The sequence below is a fragment of the Chelonia mydas genome, chromosome 9, assembly GCF_015237465.2.
Source record: "Chelonia mydas isolate rCheMyd1 chromosome 9, rCheMyd1.pri.v2, whole genome shotgun sequence".
Classification (NCBI taxonomy): Eukaryota; Metazoa; Chordata; order Testudines; family Cheloniidae; genus Chelonia; species Chelonia mydas.
The window spans coordinates 54,369,474-54,394,557 of record NC_057855.1 but is presented as its reverse complement, the minus strand read 5'-3'; the positions used below and the strand labels follow the sequence as shown (position 1 = coordinate 54,394,557).

The window sequence follows — 25,084 nt, the reverse complement described above, 5'->3', positions numbered from 1 at the left end:
TTCCATTTTGAAGATTGATATTTTTTCAAAGTCAGTACAGAATAAAGAAGTAGAAACTAGACTGAATGTTTTAACCACCTCATACTCACCCAGAACCTGTGTAGCACAATGATTTTCCAGTATGTAACCAGTTGTAAAAGTCAGAGAATCATGATACCTGCAGTACTTGTTCATATTTAAAAGGATTGCATTCTGAATGGGTTCTGTGGTTGTACTCGTATTAATTTTAAAGATGGTCCATACATGCAGTTAAGAGGTCCCTATTTCCATAAGTTCTACTTTAATTATTAATAATTCGTCTGAACATGTTCAACAGAAAAACTTTACTTTTTAGAAATAGAACAAAGATATCTGGTCTTAATGGTAACTCTATAAACTGTTAGGAGTAGGCATCTTTAAGAAAAAAGGCTAGAATAAGGAAAGGGTATTGCAGGAAAATATTATTCATTTATTTAATGCTATTCATTTATTTAATGCTCATGTTACACTTGGCACAGGATAGTACACAAAAATAGACAGATCATACCCTAAATAGCATATGGTCTATTCTAAAGGAATTAAATATCTATTATGGGGGGAGAGCTGTTCCCTGGGGAAAAAAAAATTCTGAAAGCATGTTTTAACATGGCATACATAAATCCAGCCAGTGTTGAGGCTAGTCAGTTCTAAGCAAAAATTGCTTAGTTCCTTTACTTTTTTCCAGCCCCCTACCCTTCCTCCATCATCCAGTTTCCTTCCATTAAACTGTTGTATGAAAAATTCCATTTGTTGCCTTTTTTATATTCAGTGCACTAATGTATATGGCAAAGACCGCACTTGATCAGAAATAGTGCTATAGTAATCATTGTGGGATCTTTTAGTATAGTGTTATGTTGCCGAACCTCTAAATTTTGAGGTTGCCTTTGTCAGCCAGTTACACCAAACTCCTATTATAATCAGACCTTTGTGTATTCTGCAGCACTGTGGGACTAAATTGTGTGGCAAGAACTCCTAAATTCCATGGCAATGTTCTTTTTATTCTGGCTTTGTGAAATATCCTTAATTCCCATCTCCATGAGGGTTGTACCCTCAAACTCACAAACAACTATGACTTACAGTTGAAAACACTAATTTGATGTAAATTTGGCAGTCATTATTTTCAGCAAGGGTTACTTTTGAAGATTGTGTTTTTCACTGTTTTCTGGGCAGTCCACATCTATGGGTCTCAGCAGTTTAAATGTTGTCCAAGTGGCCTTGCTCAATAGCTCCTTACCTCAGTACGTATCATGGAAGTGGTGATCTTGAAGCCAGCTTCAGTATCTCATCTTCTCTGTTCCTGGGGTATTGTCTGTCTATTGTGGTGTTCATCCTGGGAAGCTCAGCTGGACAGTCTACACTTCAGGTTCCACCCAGTCCCTGTCAGCAAGCTAGACTTGACTTGTTTTCCTGCTGACCTGCTGCTGTGCTCTATAGAAGGGTATGCTGAAATCCAGTTGATTCCCCGAGGTGGGGAAAGATGGAAAACAAGAGAAGGTGCAGGCATGTTTTGGCAGTGCAGGAAGATCGGGGGGAATGTCAGATGTATGGCTGCAGGAAACTGACAAATTCCATAGCAAAAAACGTGCTGAATTCTGTGACTGTGGTATCATGAAGTCTGATGGCAAGTCCTGAGGGCAAGTCACACCTCTCTGAACTATTATTTCAGGCTCTTTGCAAACTCAGAAAGTTTGCAAACCCCACTGGTTTTCGCCATTGTCTAAGCAACTGTAAGGGGTATAAATGTGATATTTTTAAAAGAGAGACCTAGGGGTTTGGATTACAGTTCTGTGGCAGTGGGTAAATTCTACGACCATAGAATCATGGAATGCATAGGGCCTGATTATATTAGGTTTTCCTAGATTTTTTTAAAAATGAAGTGCCTATGCTTCGAACGTACTGTATACTTAATTTCATACAATGTTATCTGGATAATTCTAATCTGATTTTATAATCCCATTTTAGATTGTCCTGTGTTGTTGCAACATTTGCTGTGTTTCTGTCATGCTGTTTTGCAATATTCTCAACTCCCCCCTTGTTTTCTGGGTATATCGATGTATACCTAAGGAAGAAATAAAAACTGAACAGGATTCCTGTTTGGACAGTGATCTATTGACCTCTTTCTGGGTTTTGAATCAGATAACCTTCATACCAGTTTTCAATTGCTTCTCTGTATCAGTTTCTCCCAGATATATTTTGTTAGTCATATTTCAGAGGTAGCAGTAATACTTTCATGGAGTGAAATTGTCAATGTAAATTAGGCAGAAAATTATTGCTTAGTTCTGGACATATAGATTAATTAATTACTTTGGACCCTTTGGAAGTATTATAAAATTATGTTGTTTTTAATATTCTGTATTTTTATGCTTTTGTTCCTCACTGGAGGGGCCAAACTCCTGCTGAGTCAGATTTCCAGGTGCTTGAAATTGCTCGGAAACTGGAGATGTATGGCATTAGATTTCACCTTGCATCTGACCGTGAGGGGTCGAAAATTAACCTGGCTGTTTCACACATGGGCATACTAGTATTCCAGGTAGGTTGGGGAAATGACACCAGATAAGTACATCTTCCTTTTGATTATAATTCCTTAAGTAACTGTCAAGGTTCCTCCCCCACTCTGAACGCTAGGGTACAGATGTGGGGACCTGCATGAAAACCTCCTAAGCTTATCTTTACCAGCTTAGGTCAAAAAGTTCCCCAAGGTACAAAATATTCCACCCTTTGTCCTTGGATTGGCCGCTACCACCACCAAACAAATACTGGTTACTGGGGAAGAGCTGTTTGGAAACGTCTTTCCCCCCAAATACTTCCCAAAACCTTGCACCCCACTTCCTGGACAAGGTTTGGTAAAGCCTCACCAATTTGCCTAGGTGACTACAGACCCAGACCCTTGGATCTTAAGAACAATGAACAATCCTCCCAACACTTGCACCCCCCCTTTCCTGGGAAATGTTGGATAAAAAGCCTCACCAATTTGCATAGGTGACCACAGACCCAAACCCTTGGATCTGAGAACAATGAAAAAGCATTCAGTTTTCTTACAAGAAGACTTTTAATAGAAATAGGAGTAAATAGAAGTAAAGAAATCCCCTCTGTAAAATCAGGATGGTAGATACCTTACAGGGTAATTAGATTCAAAACATAGAGAATCCCCGTAGGCAAAACCTTAAGTTACAAAAAGATACACAGACAGAAATAGTTATTCTATTCAGCACAATTCTTTTCTCAGCCATTTAAAGAAATCATAATCTAACATGTACCTAGCTAGATTACTTACTAAAAGTTCTAAGACTCCATTCCTGGTCTATCCCCAGCAAAGGCAGCATAAAGACAGACAGAGACCCTTTGTTTCTCTCCCTCCTCTCAGCTTTTGAAAGTATCTTGTCTCCTCATTGGTCATTTTGGTCAGGTGCCAGTGAGGTTACCTTTAGCTTCTTAACCCTTTACAGGTGAGAGGATTTTTCCTCTTGCCAGGAGGGATTTTAAAGTGGTTTACCCTTCCCTTTATATTTATGACAGTAACTGTCAGTAACTTTAATCTACAAATCTCGTCTGACTTTTTTTAATAGCTGACCTTAAATCACAGAACTGTAGGGTCAGAAGGGACCACAAGGGTCATCCTGTCTAACCCTCTGCTAAAATGCAGGATTTGTTGTCTCTAAACCATCCAGGACAGATGGCTGTCCAGCCTCCTTTTGAAAACTTCCAGTGAAGGAGCTTCTACAACCACCCTTGGCAGTCTGTTCCATTGTCCTACTGTTCTTACAGTTAGGAAGTTTTCCCTGAGATTTAATCTAAATCTGCTATGCTGTAGTTTGAACCCATTGCCTCTTGTGCTGCCCTCTGTGGCAAGAGAGAACAACCTTTCTCCATCTTTTTTATGGCAGCTTTTCAAGTATTTGAAGACTGCTATCATGTCCCCCCTTAATCTCCTCTTTTTCCAAATTAAAGATATCCAATTCCTTCAGCATTTGCTCATATGGCCCTATGCTTTGAGCAGGGGGTTGGACTAGATGACCTCCTGAGGTCCCTTCCAACCTTGATATTCTATGATTCTATGGGTGCTCCACTGTAGGTGTGTCTACTTCCCTGCGCTGCTGATTAGAGAACTTTGGTAGCTGTGTCTATTGGTCCCGCACATGCATTGTCTCTCCTCATGCCGCACCACCAGGCTAGACACAGTGCGTGGGCATTTACAAACTCAATGACTTTACTGAAAAACTGCTCAAGGGACACCAGCAATCCTTTAAAGCCATCATAGAAGAGGGAAAATTAGTAGCAAAAACATCGCTACAATCGGCCCTCGATGCCACCAACACAGCAGCTAGGTCCATCTCCATGGCGATGTGATGCAATGAGCATCATGGCTCCACTTATCAGGATTCCCAAAAGAGGTGCGGTCTATAGTGGAAGATCTTCCTTTTGAGGGTACGAAGCTCTTCACCAAAAAGACCAACGCCTCCCTTCATATCCTAAAGGATTCCAGGGCTATCCTGAGGTTGCAGGGAATCTGTACGCTGGAGGAAAAGAGGCATTTTAGTCCCCAGTCTCAGCAGAGACCATATGCAGATCAATATTAACCTCAGCGCCATTACGAACCACAGAGGAAGAATGGGAAATTCCTGAAGCGCAAACTGTCTGGCCTGTAAACCGCATCCCAACCAACCGCATATAAACACCCCTTTTGATGGGCAGTCGAGGCGCCACGAGACCACTCGCTACAACTGACGCAACCACCTATGGTTGTATACCCATTTGGCCCATGATCGGCAGTGTTCTGCAGTGCCTGGGAATGCATAACGTCGGACTGATGGGTTTTAGAGATCATCCGATCTGGGTACTCCAGTCACTTCACCTCCATAACCCCTTTCCCAGACCCTATTCAGGGACCCTTCTCACAAGAGTTACTACGACTGGAGATAGATTGCTTCCTCCAGTTAGGGGCCATAGAACCAGTCTCATAGCATCTGAGAGGCAAGGGGTTCACCCCTCATTACTTCCTAATATCCAAAAGAAAGGGAGGTTGGAGACCCATATTGGATCTCAGAGCTCTCAACAAGTTTGTCAAGGCTCAGAAGTTCAAGATAGGTACCTTATCAACAATCATTCCAACATTGGAAAAGGGAGACTGGATTCGTCTTCGAGTGCTTATTCATGTCAATTCCAATCAGGTGTGTGCGCGCGCACGTGCATGGTGGCCGGAAGATTTTTCCCTTAGCAGCATCCATCGGGTCGGCCTCAGCACCCCCTGGAGTCGCGCCCTTATGGCGTCTAATATATAGCCCTGCCGACCTGCCACCCCTTCATTTCGTTCTTACCGCCGGTGACGGTGGCTGGAACTTCCCTTGGCTCTTGCTCAGCAAGTTTTCTTCATTATTCTGTGTATATAGTTAGTTAGTTGTTAGTAGTACCAGTTTAAAGTTTAGTATAGTATAGTAGTTGGGGGTTCCCCCCCACCACTCTGGCCCCAGCGCCGTGGCATGCCACGGTCCCCAGGATTTAAGAACTGTGCAGCTTGAGCCAAGTGCATGCCTCAGAGTCATCCGCACTCGTCGTGTCTTTGGTGCCTGGGGGAGACTCATCAGAAAGATCGTTGCAAGATCTGCCGTGAGTTCTGCCTGAGAATGCTTAAAGAATGGAAACAGCAGCTGAAGGTGATCGTCATGGAGACAGCCTTGCGCCCCCACTCTGGCCCGGGCTCGAGAGACCCGATCCTGACGGCGTCGTCCTCGACGCGGAACGCCCCGTCGCCGTCGGCAACTTCGGCACCAAGGAAGGGCTCCTCCAGGGACGCTCGGCACCGCCACAGCGGTGTGGGGAGGGATAGCTCAGTGGTTTGAACATTGGCCTGCTAAACCCAGGGTTGTGAGTTCAATCCTTGAGGGGGCCATTTAGGGATTTGGGGCAAAAATTGGGGGTTGGTCCTGCTTTGAGCAGGGGGTTGGACTAGATGACCTCCTGAGGTCCCTTCCAATCCTGATATTCTATGATTCATTCTGATAGTAGGCACCGCTCCCATTCACCGGTGCCTCAAAAGAAGAAAAAGCCGGATGACCATTCTCCGGCTAAGCCTCGAGAAGTGTGACCCGAGGCGGGCCTTTCCTCAGCGTCTCCTTCCGGGGCTTTGTCAACTCCTGTCCAGGTAAGGCAGTCGAGTCTGGCCCCACCTCAATCTCTGGCGCCTACACAGCAGCTTCAGCTCCCGTCCATGCCGGAAGCGTACCAGGTCACCAGAGATCTCCTCCACCTGACAGCACCGTTCTCGCCTGCCAGGGAGGAACCCTCAACGCCGACGGAGCCCTGTCCTTCGGTGCATTCTAAGGGAAAGGGATATCGAGGCACGCCCCTTCGCCTAGTCCATCAGCACCTGCACACTCCAACAGAGAGATTTCCCGCTCTCTGAGCTCTCGCCATTCAAAACACCAAGGATCGGCTCCTCCATGGTCTTCAGTGTCTGAGACCTTGGAGTCAGAGCCCGACTCCTATAGCTCCCAAGTAGGAGCAGAAGCCATAGAGTGAGGTCAGGCAGAGACAGAAGGGAGCATCAGGTGTGGCCTCCACAGTGGCAGAACCCACCTCATTGGCCCTTCTGGACTCCCTGGGCTTATCACTAGGGTCAGGGAGGAACCCAGGGCCTACGCTCAGCGGCATCTTTAGTTGCCTCCACCACTTACGTACCGCCTTCCGCTGTGCATCCACACCCGGTGCCTACGTTCCCAACGCTTTTTCCTCCGGCACTGTCATCGGCACTGTGCTCGACTCCGACTTCGGCACCGGCCTTCACGACATCGACACACCCGTCTCCCATGCCTGCACCATTGTCAACATTGACCTCGATACAGGCGCTTACGGCCCAGGTGCCGATCTCAGTACCGGGCCCCCTGACCCCAGCAGCTCCTGTAAGTGTGCCGATGCAGCTCCCTCCTGTGAGACTGATGCTGACGCTGACATTGGCTATGACGCCTACGGCCCCAGCACCATTATCTGCACCACCTCCTCCGATGCTGCCCCAGGAATCATGTGACCCCTCTGGGGCAGACGGTAGGGAGCTTCCACCACTGGCACACGCTTCCTCCGCCTCATTGCCGGATGAAGCATTGGCAGGGACATCCATAGCCCCTGCGTTAGAGGAGAACAGAGTTTTACAGCAGTTGCTCTGCAGGGCTGCCCAAGGCTTGGGCATCAAGGCCGAGGAGGTGGTTGAGGACACGGATCCCATGGTGGACATCCTAGCACCCTCGGGGCTCTCGTGGGTAGCGTTACCCCTTATAAAGATGGTGGTGGACACCACCAAAACTCTATGGCAGATGCTGGCATCTCTGCCACCCACTGCCAAATGCAATGAGCGCCGGTATTTCGTCCCCTCCAGAGGCTTTGAGCATCTCTACCTCCAGACTCATTGGTTGTCGATGCGACTAACCAACGGGAGAGACAAGGTTTCCAAGATTCTTCCTCAAAGAATAGGGACGCTAAACGTCTGGACCTCGTGGGTAGAAAAATCTACTCCACTGGCAGTCTACAACTCCATATTGCTAACCAGCAGGCCATTGTGAGCAGGTACTCTTATAACACCTGTGCTTCCATGGCTAAGTTCACGGAGCTCGTCCCTTTGGACTCTCAGTCAGAGTTCACCGCCTTGGTGGAAGAAGGAAAATTAGTCTCCCGCACTTCACTGCAGGCAGCCTTAGATGCTGCAGACGCCGCCACAAGTGTCATGGCAACAGGAGTGGCTATGCAATGGTGGGGGGCTGGTTGCAAGTCTCAGGGTTACCCTATGAAGTCCAACAAACGATTCAGGACCTCCCATTTGAGGGTGAGACTCTGTTTTCAGAGAAGACAGACAAACGACTCCACAGCCTAAAAGATTCCCGAGCCACCCTCAGATCCTTGGGCTTGCATACCACCACCACATAGCACAGACATTTCCTCCCACAACCTCCTCAAAGGTTCCAACAGCAGAATCACCAGGACAATGCTAGGAGGAGGAACCGGAGTGGTAGGAGAAGACAACATCCCTCCGCTAATCAAGGCCTGCCCAAAGCACCCTCTGGCTCTAAACCGACATTTTGAGGGTGCGGTCGAGGACAGCACACCAGACCAGAGACTGGATTCACCCCGCCTTATCTTTTCCTCCCCTTTCTACAGTTCATGGTCCTGTATAACTTTGGACCGCTGGGTGCTTCGCACGGTAGCGAGGGGATACTCCATCCAATTCTGTGTCCTCCCACTCTTCCTCCCCCCCTTCCCCGTCCCTCTTCAGGGACCCTTCTCACAAGCAACTTCTCATTCAGGAGGTTCAATTGCTCCTAGCGCTAAGGGCTGTGGAGGAGGTTCCACTGGAGCACAGGGACGAGGGTTTCTATTCCCACTATTTCCTAATGCCAAAGGCAGTCTAAGGCCTATCCTGGACCTGCGCGACCTCAACAAGTTTATGAGGAAACTCAGGTTTCTCATGGTCTCCTTGACCTCTGTTATCCCTTCATTGGATCCAGCAGACTGGTATGCCACCCTCGACTTGAAGGATGCGTATTTTCACACAGCAATACCGCAAAACAACAATCGGTTCCCATTACCAATTTATGGTCCTCCCTTTCGGCCTGTCAGCGGCATCTCGAGTCTTCACCAAGTGCATGGCAGTCATTGCTGCCTTTCTGCGGAAACATCAGGTACAGGTGTTCCCATACCTCGATGACTGGCTGATCAAAGGCCGATCCAGGGCTCAGGTGGCATTCATCAGAGCTACCTTCGAGAATCTGGGCCTCCTACTGAACGAGGCAAAATCAACTCTGTCCCCGGTCCAGAGGATAGAGTTCATAGGAGCGGATCTGGACTCAACTCAAGTCAGAGCATTCCTCCCGCAGACGAGATTCTAGGCTCTCGACGCCATGATCCAGGGACTCAGGCAGTTCCCCACCACCACCGCGAGAAATTGTCTCAAACTACTCGGCCACATGGCAGCCTGTACATACATGGTTCAGCACGCCAGACTCAGGCTTCGGCCGCTTCAGTCATGACTTGCGTCAGTGTACAGACCTGCCAGGGACAGCTTGGACAGGATCATGACCCTGCCTCGCCCCATCCTCGACTCGCTCCTGTGGTGGACGGACGCTTAGCAGGTGTGCTCAGGAGTCCCCTTCACTGCCCCACAACCATCCCTGACTCTAGTAACGGATGCGTCAGATTTGGGAGGGGGACTCTTCTGAGGGACCACAGGACTCAGGGCTTCTGGTCACAGACAGGTCTCTGTCTTCATATCAATGTCAGGGAGCTCAGGGCATATGCCTAGCGTGTCAGTCATTCTGCCCATATCTAGCAGGTCGATGTGTATCAGTCATGACAGACAATACAACCGCGATGTTCTATATCAACAAACAGGGGGGTGCACGCTCCTCTCCCCTGTGCCAGGAAGCCCTCAGGTTATGGGACTTTTGTATAGAGCACTCAGTTGATCGACAGGCGTCGTACCTTCCAGGGATCAAAAATGAGCTGGCAGACAGCCTCAGCACGTCTTTTCACAGCCACGAGTGGTCCCCTCACCCGGACGTCGCATCTTCGCTCTTCCAGAGGTGGGGCTGTCCCCTGATCGACGTCTTCGCCATGCAATACAGCAGGAAGTGTCAGCAGTTCTGCACCTTCAAGAATCACAGTCCGGGCTCCACAGCGGACGAGTTCCTCCTCCTTCTATACGCCTTCCCACCCGTACCGCTCATCCACAAAGTCCTGCTCAAGATCCGCAGAGACCGGGCTCGGGTCATTCTCATAGCACCAGCCTGGCCCCGCCAGCATTGGTACACGTCTCTCCTAGACATAACGGTGGGAGCCCTGATTACCCTGCTGTTTTTCCCGGACCTTCTCACGCAGGATCATGGGCGGCTCCAGTGCCCGAACCTGCAGTTGCTGCATCTCACAGCCTGGAGGCTCCGTGGCTGAACCCATCCGAGCTCTCCTGTTCAGAACAAGTCAGACAGGTTCTCTTGGGCAGTAGGAAACCCTCCACTAGGGCCACGTACCTGGACAAGTGGAAGAGATTTTCAGCCTGGTCACCTCAGCGCGACTTTCCCCCGGTGCTAGCCTCAGTGCCCCAAATTTGGATTAATTTTTCCACCTAAAGCAGGAAGGTCTCCTCTTTGTCCTCTATAAGAGTACACCTGGCTGCCATCTCAGCTTTCCACCTGGGGGTACAGGGCTGCTCGGTTTTTGCTAACCCCCTGGTTAGTCGCTTCCTGAAGGGCCTCGACAGGTTGTACCCGCACATCTGCCAACCGGTTCCTGCTTGGGATCTTAACTTGGTCCTCTCTAGGCTCATGGGGCATACCTTTGAGCCTCTAGCAGCATGCTTCCTGCTCTACCTCTTCTACAAGGTCACATTCCTGGTGGTGATAACTTCAGCCTGGAGGGTGTCTGAGCTTAGGGCTCTAATGTCTGAGCCTCCCTACACCGTGTTTTTTAAGGACAAGATTCAGCTCAGACCCCATCTGGCCTTCCTCCCGAAGGTGGTATCGCAGTTCCACATCAATCAGGAAATTTTCCTCCTGGTGTTCTACCCCAAGCCTCATGCGAGTAGCAGGGAGCGGAGACTCCACACCCTTGATGTCAGCAGAGTGCTGGCCTTTTACATAGAAAGGACGAAACCGTTCAGGAAGTTGGTACAGCTCTTTGTCACAGTAGCAGACAGAATGAAGGGCCAGCCTGTTTTGACACAGTGCATTTCATCATGGATTGTGGCCTGCATTACCGAGTGCTATAATCTAAAAGGGATCCCAGTGCGCCCAATAACGGTGCACTCTACAAGAGCACAAGCTTCATCAACAGCTTTCCTGGCCCAAGTCCCCATCCAGGAAATTTGCAGGGCGGCGACGTGGTCATCAATACACACTTTCGCTGCACACTATGCAATTACTAGACAGGCCAGAGTCACTGGACAGCTCCTACTCCACCTCCTAATTTTGCTTGGGAGTCACCTGACTGGGATCAACATGAACAGCACTCGAAGAAGAAAAAGTGGTTACTCACCTTCTCGTAACTGTTGTTCTTCGAGATGTGTTGTTCATGTCCATTCCAATACCCACCCTTCTACCCCTCTGGCAGAGTAGCCGGCAAGAAGAAACTGAAGGGGTGGTGGGTCAGCAGGGCTATATACTAGGCGCCATAAGGGCACGACTCCAGAGGATGCGCAGACTGATCCGACGGATGCTGCTAAGGGAAAAATCTTCTGGCCATTGTGCACGTGCGCTCACACCTGATAGGAATGGACATGAACAACACATCTCAAAGAACAACAGTTACGAGAAGGTGAGTAACCATTTTTTTTGTCCCTCGATTGCCAGGATGCCTACTTTCACATCGCGATCCTACTAGCTCACAGACCATTTCTCAGGTTCGCTCTGGGACACGACCATTATCAATACAGAGTCCTCCCCTTTGGGCTGTCATCAGCGCCAAGAATATTTTCCAAAGTTCTCTCAGAGGTAGCTGTTCACTTATGCTTGCAAGGGATAATGGTTTACTCAGAACTGGACAACTGTCTCCTCAGAGCCCCATCTCTGCAAGAGGACATCTACACTACAATACGTTTGTTCACGGAACTGGGTTTTACAGATCAACACCCAGAAGTCAAACCTTACCCCAGTGCAACGCATAGAATTCATAGGGGCTGACCTAGGGACCTGTCGGGGGGTATGCTCACCCTGTTCCTCTTTGGGGAATGTAGGGGGATGATCATGGTTGCGATACCACTTTGCTAGCAGTCTACCATACTGTTCTTAGGCTGACAGCAGTAAGGCTCGCAGGTCAGAGGGGAGGGATAGCTCAGTGGTTTGAGCATTGGCCTGCTAAACCCAGGGTTGTGAGTTCAATCCTTGAGGGGGCCGTTTCGGGATCTGGGTCAAAAATTGGGGATTGGTCCTGCTTTGAGCAGGGGGTTAGATTAGATGACCTTCTGAGGTCCCTCCAACCCTGATATTCTAAGATTCTATGACTGACTGCCCTCGGCTTCAGGGCTGTATGGCTTACTGGCCAGAGTCAATATGGCTGCCCTTGGGGTCAGAGTTTTATTGCCCAATGGCCAGATTCAGGGTGGGTGGTGACCGGGCTAGAAGGATCCCAACTCCACCCGGTCCTGGCCCAGGGCCTTGTCAGTGGTGAGTGTGTTCGCCACCCAGTCAGCAAGGATCTTACCGGAACATGCTGACCTTACACGGGTGGGAGATACCACTCATTCTGTCTCCCTGGACCACTTCCTATCGTGTTTCCTGAAGCTGTAGACTGTGTATCTTTGGGGTCTCCGGGTTCCCTGGTGTGGGTAGCTCCCTGGAATTCTGACTCCTGCCAATCGGTTGTAGGTAGCACATCTCTGGTGTAGTCCCTGGGATCTCTGGTTCTCGCAGTTAGGAGCTGTAGTGACTCCTGGCCTGGAGCCCCCACCAATCGTGCTTCATCCTCAGTGACCAGCCCAGACTGGGCTGAGCTGCTCATCTTTATACTAGCACAGCAGTTGGAGCATGCTCAGCATGGTCCGAGGGACAGGACTTCCTCCGCCCATAGTATGGGATTAAACCTTTCTCTCCTAGTGCAGGGTATGCACCCACTGTCACAGCACCATACAGGCAAAAGCCCTCCTACCTCAGCACAGGTTCCTATCCCTGGCTTCACTCCTAAACACAATGTAATACAGTCCACAGATACTGCCCTTACTTTGCCTCCAACGCTTTGGACACATGGCAGCAGGCATGGTGGTGATACCACATGCCAAATTCCACACGTGATGCCTCCAACTATGGTTTAGTTCAGTTTACAGACCAAACAGGGACAGGCTGGACAAACCTGTCACTACCCACCAGGCCAAAAATTCCTTAAACTGGTGGAAGGACCCAACCAATGTGTGCAAAAGGATCTCCTTCTCATACATGTCACCATCATTGTTTCTTACCACCGACTCACCACTCAGAGGGTGCGGTGCACATTTAAATGGCCTCATGTTGCAAGGCAAATGGTCACCTACGGAGGATGTCTCTACACTTCAATCTCCTCAAACTGAGAGCGGTCAGGAATGCCTGCACCCATTTTCTCCTGCTGATCACAGGATCACATGCAAAGATCCTAACAGACGACATAGCCTGCATGTATTACATCAACCGTCACGGGGGCCAGGTTGCCCTCCCTATGCATGGAGGCAATGAGACTATGGAACTGGTGCATCTCTCACAACGTCACGTTATCCCGCGGCTTACTCCCGGGCACGAAGAACTCAATAGTGGACAACCCCAGTTCCAAATTCCCACACTGTCGTTTGTGGGAGATGCACCCATCGGTACTCCACAACCTGTTCACACAACAGGGAGCAGTATTCATAGATCTGTTCGCCACTCACCAGAACAAGAAGTGTCCATACGACTGCTCCAGGATAGGGATGGGACAGCAGTCTCTGGGTGATGCTTTTCTTCTCCCCTGGGACAAGGACCTTTTTTCCACCTTTCCTCAGTTTCCTCTTCTGCTGAAGCTCCTATTTAAAAATAAACAGGGATAGTGCTCACGTCATCCTGATTGCTCCTATGTTGCTGAGGCAGACCTGGCATCCTTACCTGACACAGCTTGCGATGTGTCCACTGATCTCTCTCCCGACCTATCTGCACATCCTTTCACAGGCTCCTGCTTGGTTCCAGCACCTAGAAAGTTCATGCTTAAAGGAAGTACAGGAGGTTCTGTTTACACAGTAGAAAGCCCTCCACACAACGTACTTACTGTCAGAAATGGTCCAGGTTTCAGATTTGATGCATGTCCCAACAAATCTCTCCAGCCTCAGTAACTCTTCCACATATTTTAGTCTATGCTCTGACCCTTAAAAAGTCAGGATTATTCCTAAGCTCTCTAGGGTCCATCTATCAGCTATTATAGCCTTTTATTGGTGCTGTCACACCCAACCACAAAAAGATTCCTTAAGGGTATCATAAATCTCTTCCCTCAAACTCGATTCCCTACCCTTATGTCGGAGCTAAACCTGGTTAAGAAAGGGCTGATTAGGCCCCAACTTTGAACCAGTGGCCACCTGTTCGCTAACATAGCTATCAGTGAAAACGGCCTTCCTGATAACAATTACCTCAGCCAGAAGAATAGGAGAGATAGCAGCTCTGATGGTGCATCCCCCTTAAACAGTATTCTTTCCAGACAAGGTTTTACTCAGGCTGCATCCAAAATGCATCCCTAAGGTAACCTCCCTGTTTCACATGAATCAATCAATTCACTTTCCAATCTTCTACGCCAAGCCTCACCAAAACAATAGGGAGGTTATACTACATTCCCCCGATGTCAAGAGAGCCATGGCCTTCTACCTTGATAGGACAAAGGCCTTCAGGAAGTCCCCTAGACTTTTCACCTCTGTGGTGGAAGGATCCAAGGGCTCAGCAATATCAGCCCAAAGACTCTCTTAAGTCTTAAGAGCATCTTTGCAAGCAGGCTGGCTAACCCAGTGAGGAGGGCTTTAAACTAGGTTCACCGGGGGAAGGAGACCAAAGCCCTGAGGTAAATGGGGAAGTGGGATACCGGGCGGAAGCACGAGCAGGAGAGTGCAAGAGGGGAGGGCTCCTGCCTCATACTGAGAAAGCGAGATGATCAGCAAGTTATCTCAAGTGCCTATACACAAATGCAAGAAGCCTGGGAAACAAGCAGGGAGAACTGGAAGGCCTGGCACAGTCAAGGAATTATGATGTGATTGGAATCACAGGGGCTTGGTGGGATAACTCACATGACTGGAGTACTGTCATGGATGGATATAAACTGTTCAGGAAGGACAGGCAGGGCAGAAAAGGTGGGGGAGTTGTACTGTATGTAAGAGAACAGTATGACTGCTCAGAGCTCCAAAGGTGTGAGCAACAGAGGTGATGTCATGGTGGGAGTCTGCTATAGAGCACCAGACCAGGGGGATGAGGTGGACGAAGCTTTCTTCCGGCAACTAACGGAAGTTACTAGATTGCAGGCCCTGGTTCTCATGGGAGACTTCAATCACCCTGATATCTGCTGGGAGACCAATACAGCAATGCACAAACAATCCAAGTTGTTTTTGGAAAGTGTAGGGGACAATTTCCTGGTGCAAGTGCTGGAGGAACCAACTAGGGGCAGAGCTCTTCTTGACCTGCTGCTCCCAAACCGGGAAGAATTAGTAGGTGAAGCAAAAGTGGATGGGAACCTGGGAGGCAGTGACCATGAGATGGTCAAGTTCAGGATCCTGACACAGGGAAAGAAAGGAGAGCAGCAGAATACAGACGCTGGACTTCAGAAAAGCAGAGTTTGACTCCCTCAAGGAACTGATGGGCAGGATCCCCTGGGAGAATAACATGAGGGGGAAAGGAGTCCAGGAGAGCTGGCTGTATTTTAAAGAATCCTTATTGAGGTCACAGGAACAAACCATCCCGATGTGTAGAAAGAATAGTAAATATGGCAGGTGACCAACTTGGCTTAACAGTGAAATCCTCGCTGATCTTAAACACGAAAAAGAAGCTTACAAGAAGTGGAAGATTGGACAAATGACCAGGGAGGAGTATAAAAATATTGCTCAGGCATGCAGGAGTGAAATCAGGAAGGCCAAATCACACTTGGAGTTGCAGCTAGCAAGAGAAGTTAAGAGTAACAAGAAGGGTTTCTTCAGGTATGTTAGCAACAAGAAGAAGCTCAGGGAAAGTGTGGGCCCCTTACTGAATGGGGGAGCCAACCTAGTGACAGAGGATGTGGAAAAAGCTAATATACTCAATGCTTTTTTTGCCTCTGTCTTCATGAACAAGGTCAGCTCCCAGACTACTGCACTGGGCAGCACAGCATGGGGAGGAGGTGACCAGCCCTCTGTGGAGAAAGAAGTGGTTCAGGACTATTTAGAAAAGCTGGACGAGCACAAGTCCATGGGGCCGGATCCATTGCATCCGAGAGTGCTAACGGAGTTGGTGGATGTGATTGCAAAGCCATTGGCCATTATCTTTGAAAACTCATGGCGATTGGGGGACGTCCCGGACAACTGGAAAAAGGCTAATGTAGTGCCCATCTTTAAAAAAGGGAAAAAGGAGGATCTGGGGAATTACAAGACAGTCAACCTCATCTCAGACCCTGGAAAAATCGTGTAGCAGGTCGTCAAGGAATCAATTCTGAAGCACTTAGAGGAGAGGAAAGTGATGAGGAACAGTCAACACGGATTCACCAAGTGCAAGTCATGCCTGACTAATCTAATTGCTTTCTGTGACGAGATAACTGGCTCTGTGGATGAGGGGAAAGCAGTGGATGTGTTATTCCTTGACTTTAGCAAAGCTTGTGACATGGTCTCCCACAGTATTCTTGCCAGCACGTTAAAGAAGTATGGGCTGGATGAATGGACTCTAAGGTGGATAGAAAGCTGGCTAGATTGTCAGGCTCAAAGGGTAGTGATCAATGGCTCCATGTCTAGTTGGCAGTCAGTGTCAAGCGGAGTGCCCCAAGGGTCGATCCTGGGGCCAGTTTTGTTCAATATCTTCATTAATGATCTGGAAGATGGGATTAATTGCACCCTCAGCAAGTTTCCAGATGATACTAAACTGGGAGGAGTGGTAAATACACTGGAGGGGAGGATGGGGAGGGATAGCTCAGTGGTTTGAGCATTGGCCTGTTAAACCCAGGGTTGTGAGTTCAATGCTTGAGGGGGCCGTTTAGGGATCTGGCAAAAATTGGGGATTGGCCCTGCTTTGAGCAGGGGATTGGACTAGATGACCTCCTGAGGTACCTTCCAACCCTGATATTCTATGATTAAGTGAGTCTCGAATTGCATCAGACAGTGCTACCAAATTCTTAACGTGACCTCCCGCCCCGACCACCGATCTGTACACGTTCCACAAGATTGATCTCTTCATCTGTTGCTTTCTTCAAGGACGCCCCATCACAGAGATCTGCAGAGTGGGGACATGGTCATCAGTCCACACTTTTGCAGAACGCTAAACAATCACTGGGGACTCCACCTCCGATGCCATCTTCGCCATCACAGTACTGTCATCTGTAACTGACCCGACTCCGAAGTCCCAGCCCTCCAAAAGGGGTACTGCTTGGGAGTCACCTAAAGTGGAGCACCCATCGGGATTCTACTCGAAGAAGAAGTTACTCATCTTGTGCAGTAACGATGGTTCTTCAAGATGTGTCCCCCTGTGGGTGCTCCACAACCTGCTCTCCTCCCTTTTAATTCGGAGTTCTCATTTATGACTCGGTGGTAGAGAAGGCATTGAGGACGATTAGCCTGTGCGCACTGGCTAGTCTCATGGCACAGTACAAGGAGAGACCGTGCATGTGCGGGCCCAATGGACATTGCTACTGAAGTTCTCCGATCAGCAGCGCAGGGACATAGACACACCTATGGTGGACCACCCATAGGGGGACACATCTCGAAGAAGCATCGTTACTGCACAAGATGAGTAACTTCTTCTTCTGAAGATATTGATAGCACCTGGGAAACTCAACCCAGGTGAGCAGTTAAATTGGATTTCGTAGAGTTGCCCTTGGGTAGAATGAATAACAGAAAATTTACAAAAAAACAAAAATACCTATCTAAAACTTATATATACCACAAGGTACCTGATATTGTCCTTCAATATCTGCTTGAAGACTATGTTTTCTATTAATCTATGAATGATATTGCAAAGCAGCTAAAGCCTGATCAAAGGAATAAATTGAAAATAGATTTGACTACAATGAATTGTGGGGGCAAGGAGGGACATTTGTTGCTGTTTAAGATACAACTTGACAGTGTAAACATTTCTTGCTAGCCATAAATAATTTTGTTTTTCATTTAGGGTACCACAAAAATCAACACCTTCAACTGGTCTAAAGTCCGTAAATTAAGCTTCAAGAGAAAAAGATTTCTTATCAAGCTCCACCCAGAAGTCCATGTAAGTCTAGTCATACCTATAGCCATGGCACTGTTTGAAAGAAGTCTTCTAAATGTTAGTAGAAATGCTTAAGTCTATAATTTTGTAAAGCAAGTGGATTTTTTTTAAATGCCCTAAAGGATACTTTTTGGCTTCATCCTTCAGTTATTGTAGTAAAGGTCTCCCCCCACCTCCTTAATGTCCCTACTTTTCTCTTTTAAGGTTTTCCACTTCCTGTATCTGTCTTGGCCCTCATTAGACATAAGCAAGTGTATTTTAAAATATCAAATAGTAACAAGAGTTATGAGTAAATTATTCAGTATGTAATTCCTGTGTATTTTCTTTTTAATAGGAGTGTTGCTTATAGTACTTTTACTTCAGATGTAAATTTGCCTACAGCTAAAACTAGTGTTTTGGGGCCATGTGCTCCCTTTGCTGCATGGTTGGGAGAGAAACAAAAGTTCACAAAAGAGGTCTGTTTGGATTGCGTGATGAAGATGAGAGGCTGTTAGGCAGGCCTACCACCAACTGTGAAGTGCTGGCCAATCCTGTTTACAGTGACATGTGTTGTCAAATATGCAAGACTGAAGAAGGCATGGCCAGCCATAAGGGGTTGGAATTTCTGAGCAGACACTCTATACACCATGAGCCCAGAACTTTGGAGCTCAATTATGGGGCAAATTGCCACTTGGGAGCTAATGCTGCTTGTTTCAGCTTGCTGCTGGTTTTTTTCTGTGGCTTTAATGTACTTCTGAGTGTTATGTAGTATGTAGTTGTGGCAGCTGTGTGAGTCATGCCACCCATTGCTGGAGTTAAGGGTATGAGAGGTTCATAAAAGAGCAGGCACTCCTGCAGCAGATGTTTGGAGATCTGTAGGATTTGGGGCCAGAATTTGCTTCAGATTCCTGGGCTCCACATTGTTGCCAGATTACAGACTCTGCACCTGCACGCCATTGCTAATCACATATAAAAGGGGAGAATGTGGCATGTTTACCCCAATTTACAGCCCCCTAAATTTTTGCAGTAAACTTTTTTCTTCTGTAGGTTTTTCATGGAAGGGAATGAACAGAAATATCCAAAACTGGAGACAATGTAGTAATGGGAGACTTTAACTACCCAGACATCTGTTTGAAAAGTAGTATGACAAAATACATTTCCAAAAAGTTCTTGGAATGTATTAGGGACAAATTCGTGTTTTAGAAAGTGGAGGAAGTAACCAGGGAAACAGTCATTTGAGACTTGATTCTGATCAACACGAAGGAATTAGTAGTGAATCTGAAAGTGGAAGACAGTATGGGTGAAGATGGTCATGAAATAATAGATTTCGTGATCCTAAGAAAAGGAAGGAGTGAGAGCAGCAGAATAAGGACAATGGACTTCAAAAAAGCAGACTTTAACAAACTCAGAACTGGGAAGAAAATCTAAGGGATAAAGGAGTTCAGGATAGCTGGCAGTTTCTCAAGGAGACAATATTGAACTTACAACTGCAAACTATCCTGATGCAAAGGAAAGATAGGAAGACTACTAAGAGGCCAATATGGCTCTATCAGGAGCTCTTTAATGACCTGAAAGTCAAAAAGGAATCCTATAAAAAGTGGAAACATGGACAAATCGCTAAGGAGGAGCACCAAAGAATAACATGAACAAAATCATGGACAAAATCAGAAAGACTTAGGCACAAAATGAGTTATAATTAGAAAGGAACATAAAAAGCAATAAGAAGAGGTTCTTTAAACACATTAGAAGCAAGAGAAAGACTAAGGAAAGTGTAGGCCCTCTACTTAGTGGGGAAGGAGAGCTCATAACTGATGGCATCAATAAGGCTGAGTTGTTTAATACCTCTTTTGCTTCAGTCTTCACTAAAAAGGTTAATGGTGACCAGATACTCAAAACAATATTAATGACAAGGGGGAAGGAGTGGAAGCCAAAACAGGGAAAGGTTAAACAATATTCAGATAAGTTAGATGTATGTTGGCAGGGCCCAATGAAATTCATCCTAGGGTACTTAAGGAACTAGCTACAGCAATTTTGAACTGTTAGCAATTACCTTTTGAGAACTCAGGGTGTGGTCTCAGAGGACTGGAAAAAGGCCAACATAGTACTTATCTTAAAAAAGGGGAACAAAGACAACTTGGGAAATTATAGACTAGTCAGCCTAACTTTGAAACATAGAAAGATACTGGAACAAATTATTAAACAATCAAGTTGTAAGCACATAAAGGATAATAGTTATAAGGAATAGCCAGCATGGATTTGTCAAAAATAAATCATCCCAAGTCAACTTAATTTCTTCTTTGATGGGGTTACTGGCGGAGTGGATAGGAGGGAGTGTTATTATCTTGATTTTAGTAAGGGTTTAGACATAGTCCCACATGAACAAACTAAAGAAATATGGCTAAAATAAATTACTGTAAGGTGGGTGAACAACTGGTTGAAAGACCATACTCAAAAAGTAGTTATCAATGGTTGGCTGTAAAACTAAGAGGATGTATTTGGTGGGGTCCCACAGAGTCAGCCCTGGGTCTAGTACTATTCAGTATTTTTACTAATTACTTTGATAATGGGGTGGATGGTATACTTAAAAAATTTGTGGATGACACCACGCTGGGAGAGGATGCAAACACTTCGGGGGACAGGATTAGAATTCAAACTGACCTTGAAAAATTGGAGAATTGGTCTGAATTTAACAAGATGAAATTCAATAAGGATAAGGCAAAGTACTGTAGTCATGGCATCTAGCAAGTACTTCACTTAAGAAGGAAAAATCAAATGCCACAACTGCAAAATGGGGACTAACTGGCTAAGTGGTAGTACTGCTAAAAAGGACCTGGGGTTATAGTGCATCACAAATTGAATATGCGTGAACAATGTGATGTGGTTGCAAAAAAAAAAAAAGGCTAATATTAATGTATTAAAAGGAGTGTTGTATGTAAGACATGGGAGGTCATTGTTCCACTCTACTTGGCACTGGTGAGGCCTCACCTGGAGTACGGTGTCCAATTCTGGGCACCACACTAGGAAAGATGTGGACAAACTGAGAAGAGTCCAAAGGAAAGCACCCAAAATGATAAAAGTTTTAGAAAACCTGATCTTTGAGGAGAGGTTAAGAAAAGGCATGTTTTGAGAAAAGAAGACCAGGTGGGAGGGGGGAACTGAGAAGAGTATTCAAATATGCTAAAGGCTGTTATAAAGAGAACTGTGATCAGTTATTCGCCATGTACATTGAAGGTAGGACAAGAAGTAATGGGCTTAATCTGCAACAAGAGGGATTTAGGTTAGGAATTAGGAAAAACTGGGTAGTTTTTAGGAATTAGGAAAAACTGGGTAGGAAAAACTGGGTAGTATATGGGTAGTTAAGCTCTGGAATAGGTTTCCCAAGGAAGTTCGTGGAATCCCTGTCATTAAATCAATACCACATTTAGATGGAGTCTATGCAGTACACAGAATTACCATTGAATTAAAGTTATGCTTAAATCTCATGATTTTAATATCGAAGCGTATGTCAAAAAGTTGTTTGCATATTTGATTTCAATAGACACAATTTTTTTCTGGTAAATTCATAGTATTGTAGAGTGTGTAGTTACAGAACAGTGCTGTCTGTGAGCCCAGTTACTATAATTTTATGGTAAGTGTGTTGAGGAATATAATTGCACCTGAGCGTTCTTTGAGTGCTTGCTCATGTCGATTCCATTCTAGGTTTGTGCACGCCCATGTGCACAGTTGTCAGAGACTTTTGCCTTAGCAGTATCTGTAGGGTCAGCTGTGGTGCCCCCTTGAGTGCTGTGCTCATGTGTCAGTATATCAGGCACTGCTGGCCCTATGCCCTCTCGGTTCCTTCTTACCGCCCATGGTGGTTGGTCAGAGCACCTCTCTCTCCCTTGCTTCGCAAGTGGTCAGTGGTTTTTCCTACTCTTCAAACCTCGTGTTCCAGCTGTAAATAGTTTGATATATTGTAGATTAGTTAGTAAGTAGCTGTTAAGTACTGTGGTTAGTTAGGGTCCAGATGGGGACTTTGCCCTAGGCAGGGCATGCCCCGGTCTCTGGGTTTTAAGCCCTGCTCTGACTGCAACAGGTCTATGCCTGTTAGTGTCCCGTGTGGTAGCTGTCTGAAGTGCCTGAGGGAATCCCACATTAAAGAAAAATATCACATCTGTAAGAACTTTCCTCCCAGGACATAGAAAGAACGTGACATTCGCTTGAGGGCCCTCCTCATGGAGGCCACTCTTCATCCAGCCTCGGAGTCGGCCTGGCTGGACACAACACCCAGCACTTTGGCCTTGGTGAGTAGTGCACCCCTAGCACTGGGCTTTCCCCGGCACTGGTCCCCTTTGGTGGTGCCCAAGAAAAAGATCAAAAAGAGGGACCCGGCACTGAGCAAGTCGGACCAAGGAGCATTGGGCAAAGGCCAAGGCTTGAGCCACATCCCTGAGACAACCTCCTTACCCCACTAAGGGATCCACCACTGACTCCAGGGAGCAGTAGGGGACCTAGACTGATGGCTCAGTCAACACCTTATCAGCTCCTGGCTCCCAGAGAACAAAGGACTCTTCCACCCCAGCCGGCACCGCGTGCGGTGTTGGAGTCAGTGAAGGCTCCCTACGAGGGCAAGCCAGCCATTAAAGCCTCCCAGAAGGCGAGTGAGCACCACCTGTCTCTGGAGCCAAGGCAGAGCCCTTTGTCGCCATGCCCTTAGTCTCTGCATCAGCCCAGGTCACTGGTTCAGGGCTTCAGATTGCTGGTACCGCGCTCCCGATCTCTGCCCTTGTGCTGGGCCTCACCAGAGAGAAGCGCTGGTCGCCGTACAGACAGCTCTGGTCATCTTCATGCCAACGGTCAGTGTCACCGAAACCTCAGGGATGCTCCCCAACAAGGCACCATTCCCTCTACTCCCAGCACTGGTCTGACTATTCAAGCCACTGGCCACCCACAGAGACAGTTAGCTGCCAGTCTCAGGTGTTGATGGCCCCGCCCTGGTCACTGGAGGATTTCTATGGCATGGAGAGGAAGTTCAGCCCCTTGCCGAGACAGTACCATTGCGACTGGGCTCCGGACGTTGCATCCGCCTCAGAGATACCAACCTGGCAGCAGGGCCAGTGGGCAGTGCAATAGCCTTACTAGAATGCCTGGGGAATGCCAGTTATGCCTATGCCCCTGTCTCACCAGTCATCGGTTGCCGTGTCAGACAGATTCCAATCGACACCGGCGGCACCGGGCTTGGTGCAGGAAGCGCTGGAAGGCACTGAGATGGAGTGACAGGTACCCACCCGAGACCCCCTTCCTGTGCAGGGGATGTTGCCCCGGGCCCTCCCCTGGTGGTTCAGTCATCATTGTCCTCTCCAGACAAGGTGGTGGCGGAGCCCTCCCGTGCGAGCCCACTGGACGACTTTAAGGAGCACCAAGTCCTGCTCCAACGGGTGGCTGCTAACTTAGGCCTAGAGGCGGAAGAGATGACAGAGCAATCAGACACTTTGTTCAATGTGCTCTCTGCATCCACCGCTGCACGTGTTGCGCTCCTGGTACCCAAAGGGATCCTGAACATTGCCAAAGCCCTCTGTCAAAGCCTGTTCTCCATCCCACCCACTTCCAAGAGGTCCATGAAAAAGTATTTTGTCCCTGCCAAGGGGTTTGAATACTTATATACCCACCTGCTCCCGGGGTCATTGGTTGTGTCAACGACCAACAAAAAGGACAAGCAAGGACATGCTAGTTCCACTCCCAAAAATAAGGAGGCCACGAGACTGGACCTTTTTGGGAGGAAAATGTATTCCACGGCCAGTCTCCAATTCCGGGTCGCGAACCACCAGGTTCTTTTGGGTGTTATAATTTTAACCTGTGGGACTCCCTCCACAAGTTTAAAGACTCCTTGCCCCACGAGGTGGCCCAAGAGTTTGGGGCCCTTGTTGAGAAGTTACAGCAGTGGCTGAGTGCTCCCTCCAGATTGCCTGGGATGCGGATGATTCGGCAGCCGGGGTGGTCACCTTGGTGGTGGTCATGAGGCGCAGTTCCTGTCTTCAGACCGCTGGCTTTTTCCAGGAGTTGCAGTCCTCCATAAAAGATCTCCTGTTTGATGAAGTTGGGCTGTTTTCGGAACAGATGAACTCGAGGCTGCGTGGTCTGAAGGATGCTCGGGCCACCCTCCGCTCCCTGGGGCTGGATACGCCTCAATCAGCGAGGAAGCAATTCTGTCTGACCCCTCCGCCAAGGCCTTGGTAGCCTCAGCAGGGATCTGTGAGGAGAAGGGACACTGGGTTTAGTCACTGCTGCCTTTCCTCCTTCCGTTCACCTGTGCAACCTGGCCCAGTGAAACACCATGGCGGGCAGAAACGGTCATATTGAGGGTTCACTCGAGAGCGATGCCCCAGTCACCTCCTGGCACCCGCCCTATCTTTTCCTCAGCCATCTCCCTCCCTACTGTTTGACCTGGTCGAGAGTCACCTTGGACCGTTGGGTGCTAGAAATTGTGTCGTTGGGCTACATCCTTCAGTTTTCGGCTATCCCCTCTTCCCCGTCCCTCTTCAGGGACCCTTCTCATGAGCAATTCCTCATTCAGGAGGTGGACAACCTCCTACAACTGGGGGGTGGTGGAGGAGGTCCCTCAGGAAATGAGGGGGAAAGGTTTCTACTCTCATTATTTCCTGATCCCAAAAGTAAACAAGGGCCTACGACCCATTCTGGACCTGTGACGGCTCAACAAGTATCTCACGAATTTGAAGTTTTGCATGGTATCCTTGGACTCCCTCATCCCCTCCCTGGATCTGGGAGACTGGTCTCTCTACTTGAAAGATACTTATTTCCATATCTCTATCTTCCAAGGACAGAGACAGTTCCCTCGTTTTATGGTGGACCAGCACCATTTCCAGTTCATGGTGCTTCCCTTTGGCCTCTCCTCGGCCTTGCGGGTCTTTACAAAACGTATGGCCCCAGTAGCTGCTTACCTGAGGCATCGGAGCGTCCAGGTCTGTCCTTATCTCAACAATTGGCTCATCAAGGGCAGATTGCAGGATTAAGTGCAGAGCAGCCTCGATCTGGTGTGGCACCTGGGCCTGTTAGTGAACAAAAAGAAATGGACCCTTGTACCAGTGCAATGGGTAGAGTTCATTGGGGCAGTCCTTGATTCCACACAGGCCAGGGCATTCTTTCCAGAGGCCCGTTTCTGAGCCATGTCGGACATAATCTCCCATGTGAGGGGCACCTGCTCACCA

At 47.8% G+C, this 25,084-nt stretch overlaps 1 protein-coding gene across 22 annotated transcripts in view; it reads left to right on the top strand.

Annotated features, from left to right (window-relative positions):
• FARP2 (FERM, ARH/RhoGEF and pleckstrin domain protein 2) overlaps positions 1-25,084 on the top strand; it is a 217,540-nt gene that overhangs the window by 111,416 nt on the left and 81,040 nt on the right. For 14 of the 22 annotated variants that reach the window (XR_005226739.1, XR_006283770.1, XR_006283769.1 and 11 more), the window contains 2 exons: positions 2,398-2,548; positions 17,808-17,903. Coding sequence is in view for 18 of the 22 variants with exons in the window: in XM_037908752.2 (XP_037764680.1) it covers positions 2,398-2,548; positions 17,808-17,903 (247 nt within the window). In the remaining 4 variants the exon portion in view is untranslated. The remainder of the gene's footprint in view (positions 1-2,397; positions 2,549-17,807; positions 17,904-25,084) is intronic. The other 8 variants (XM_043522447.1, XM_037908753.2, XM_037908763.2 and 5 more) reach the window with 1 other exon arrangement.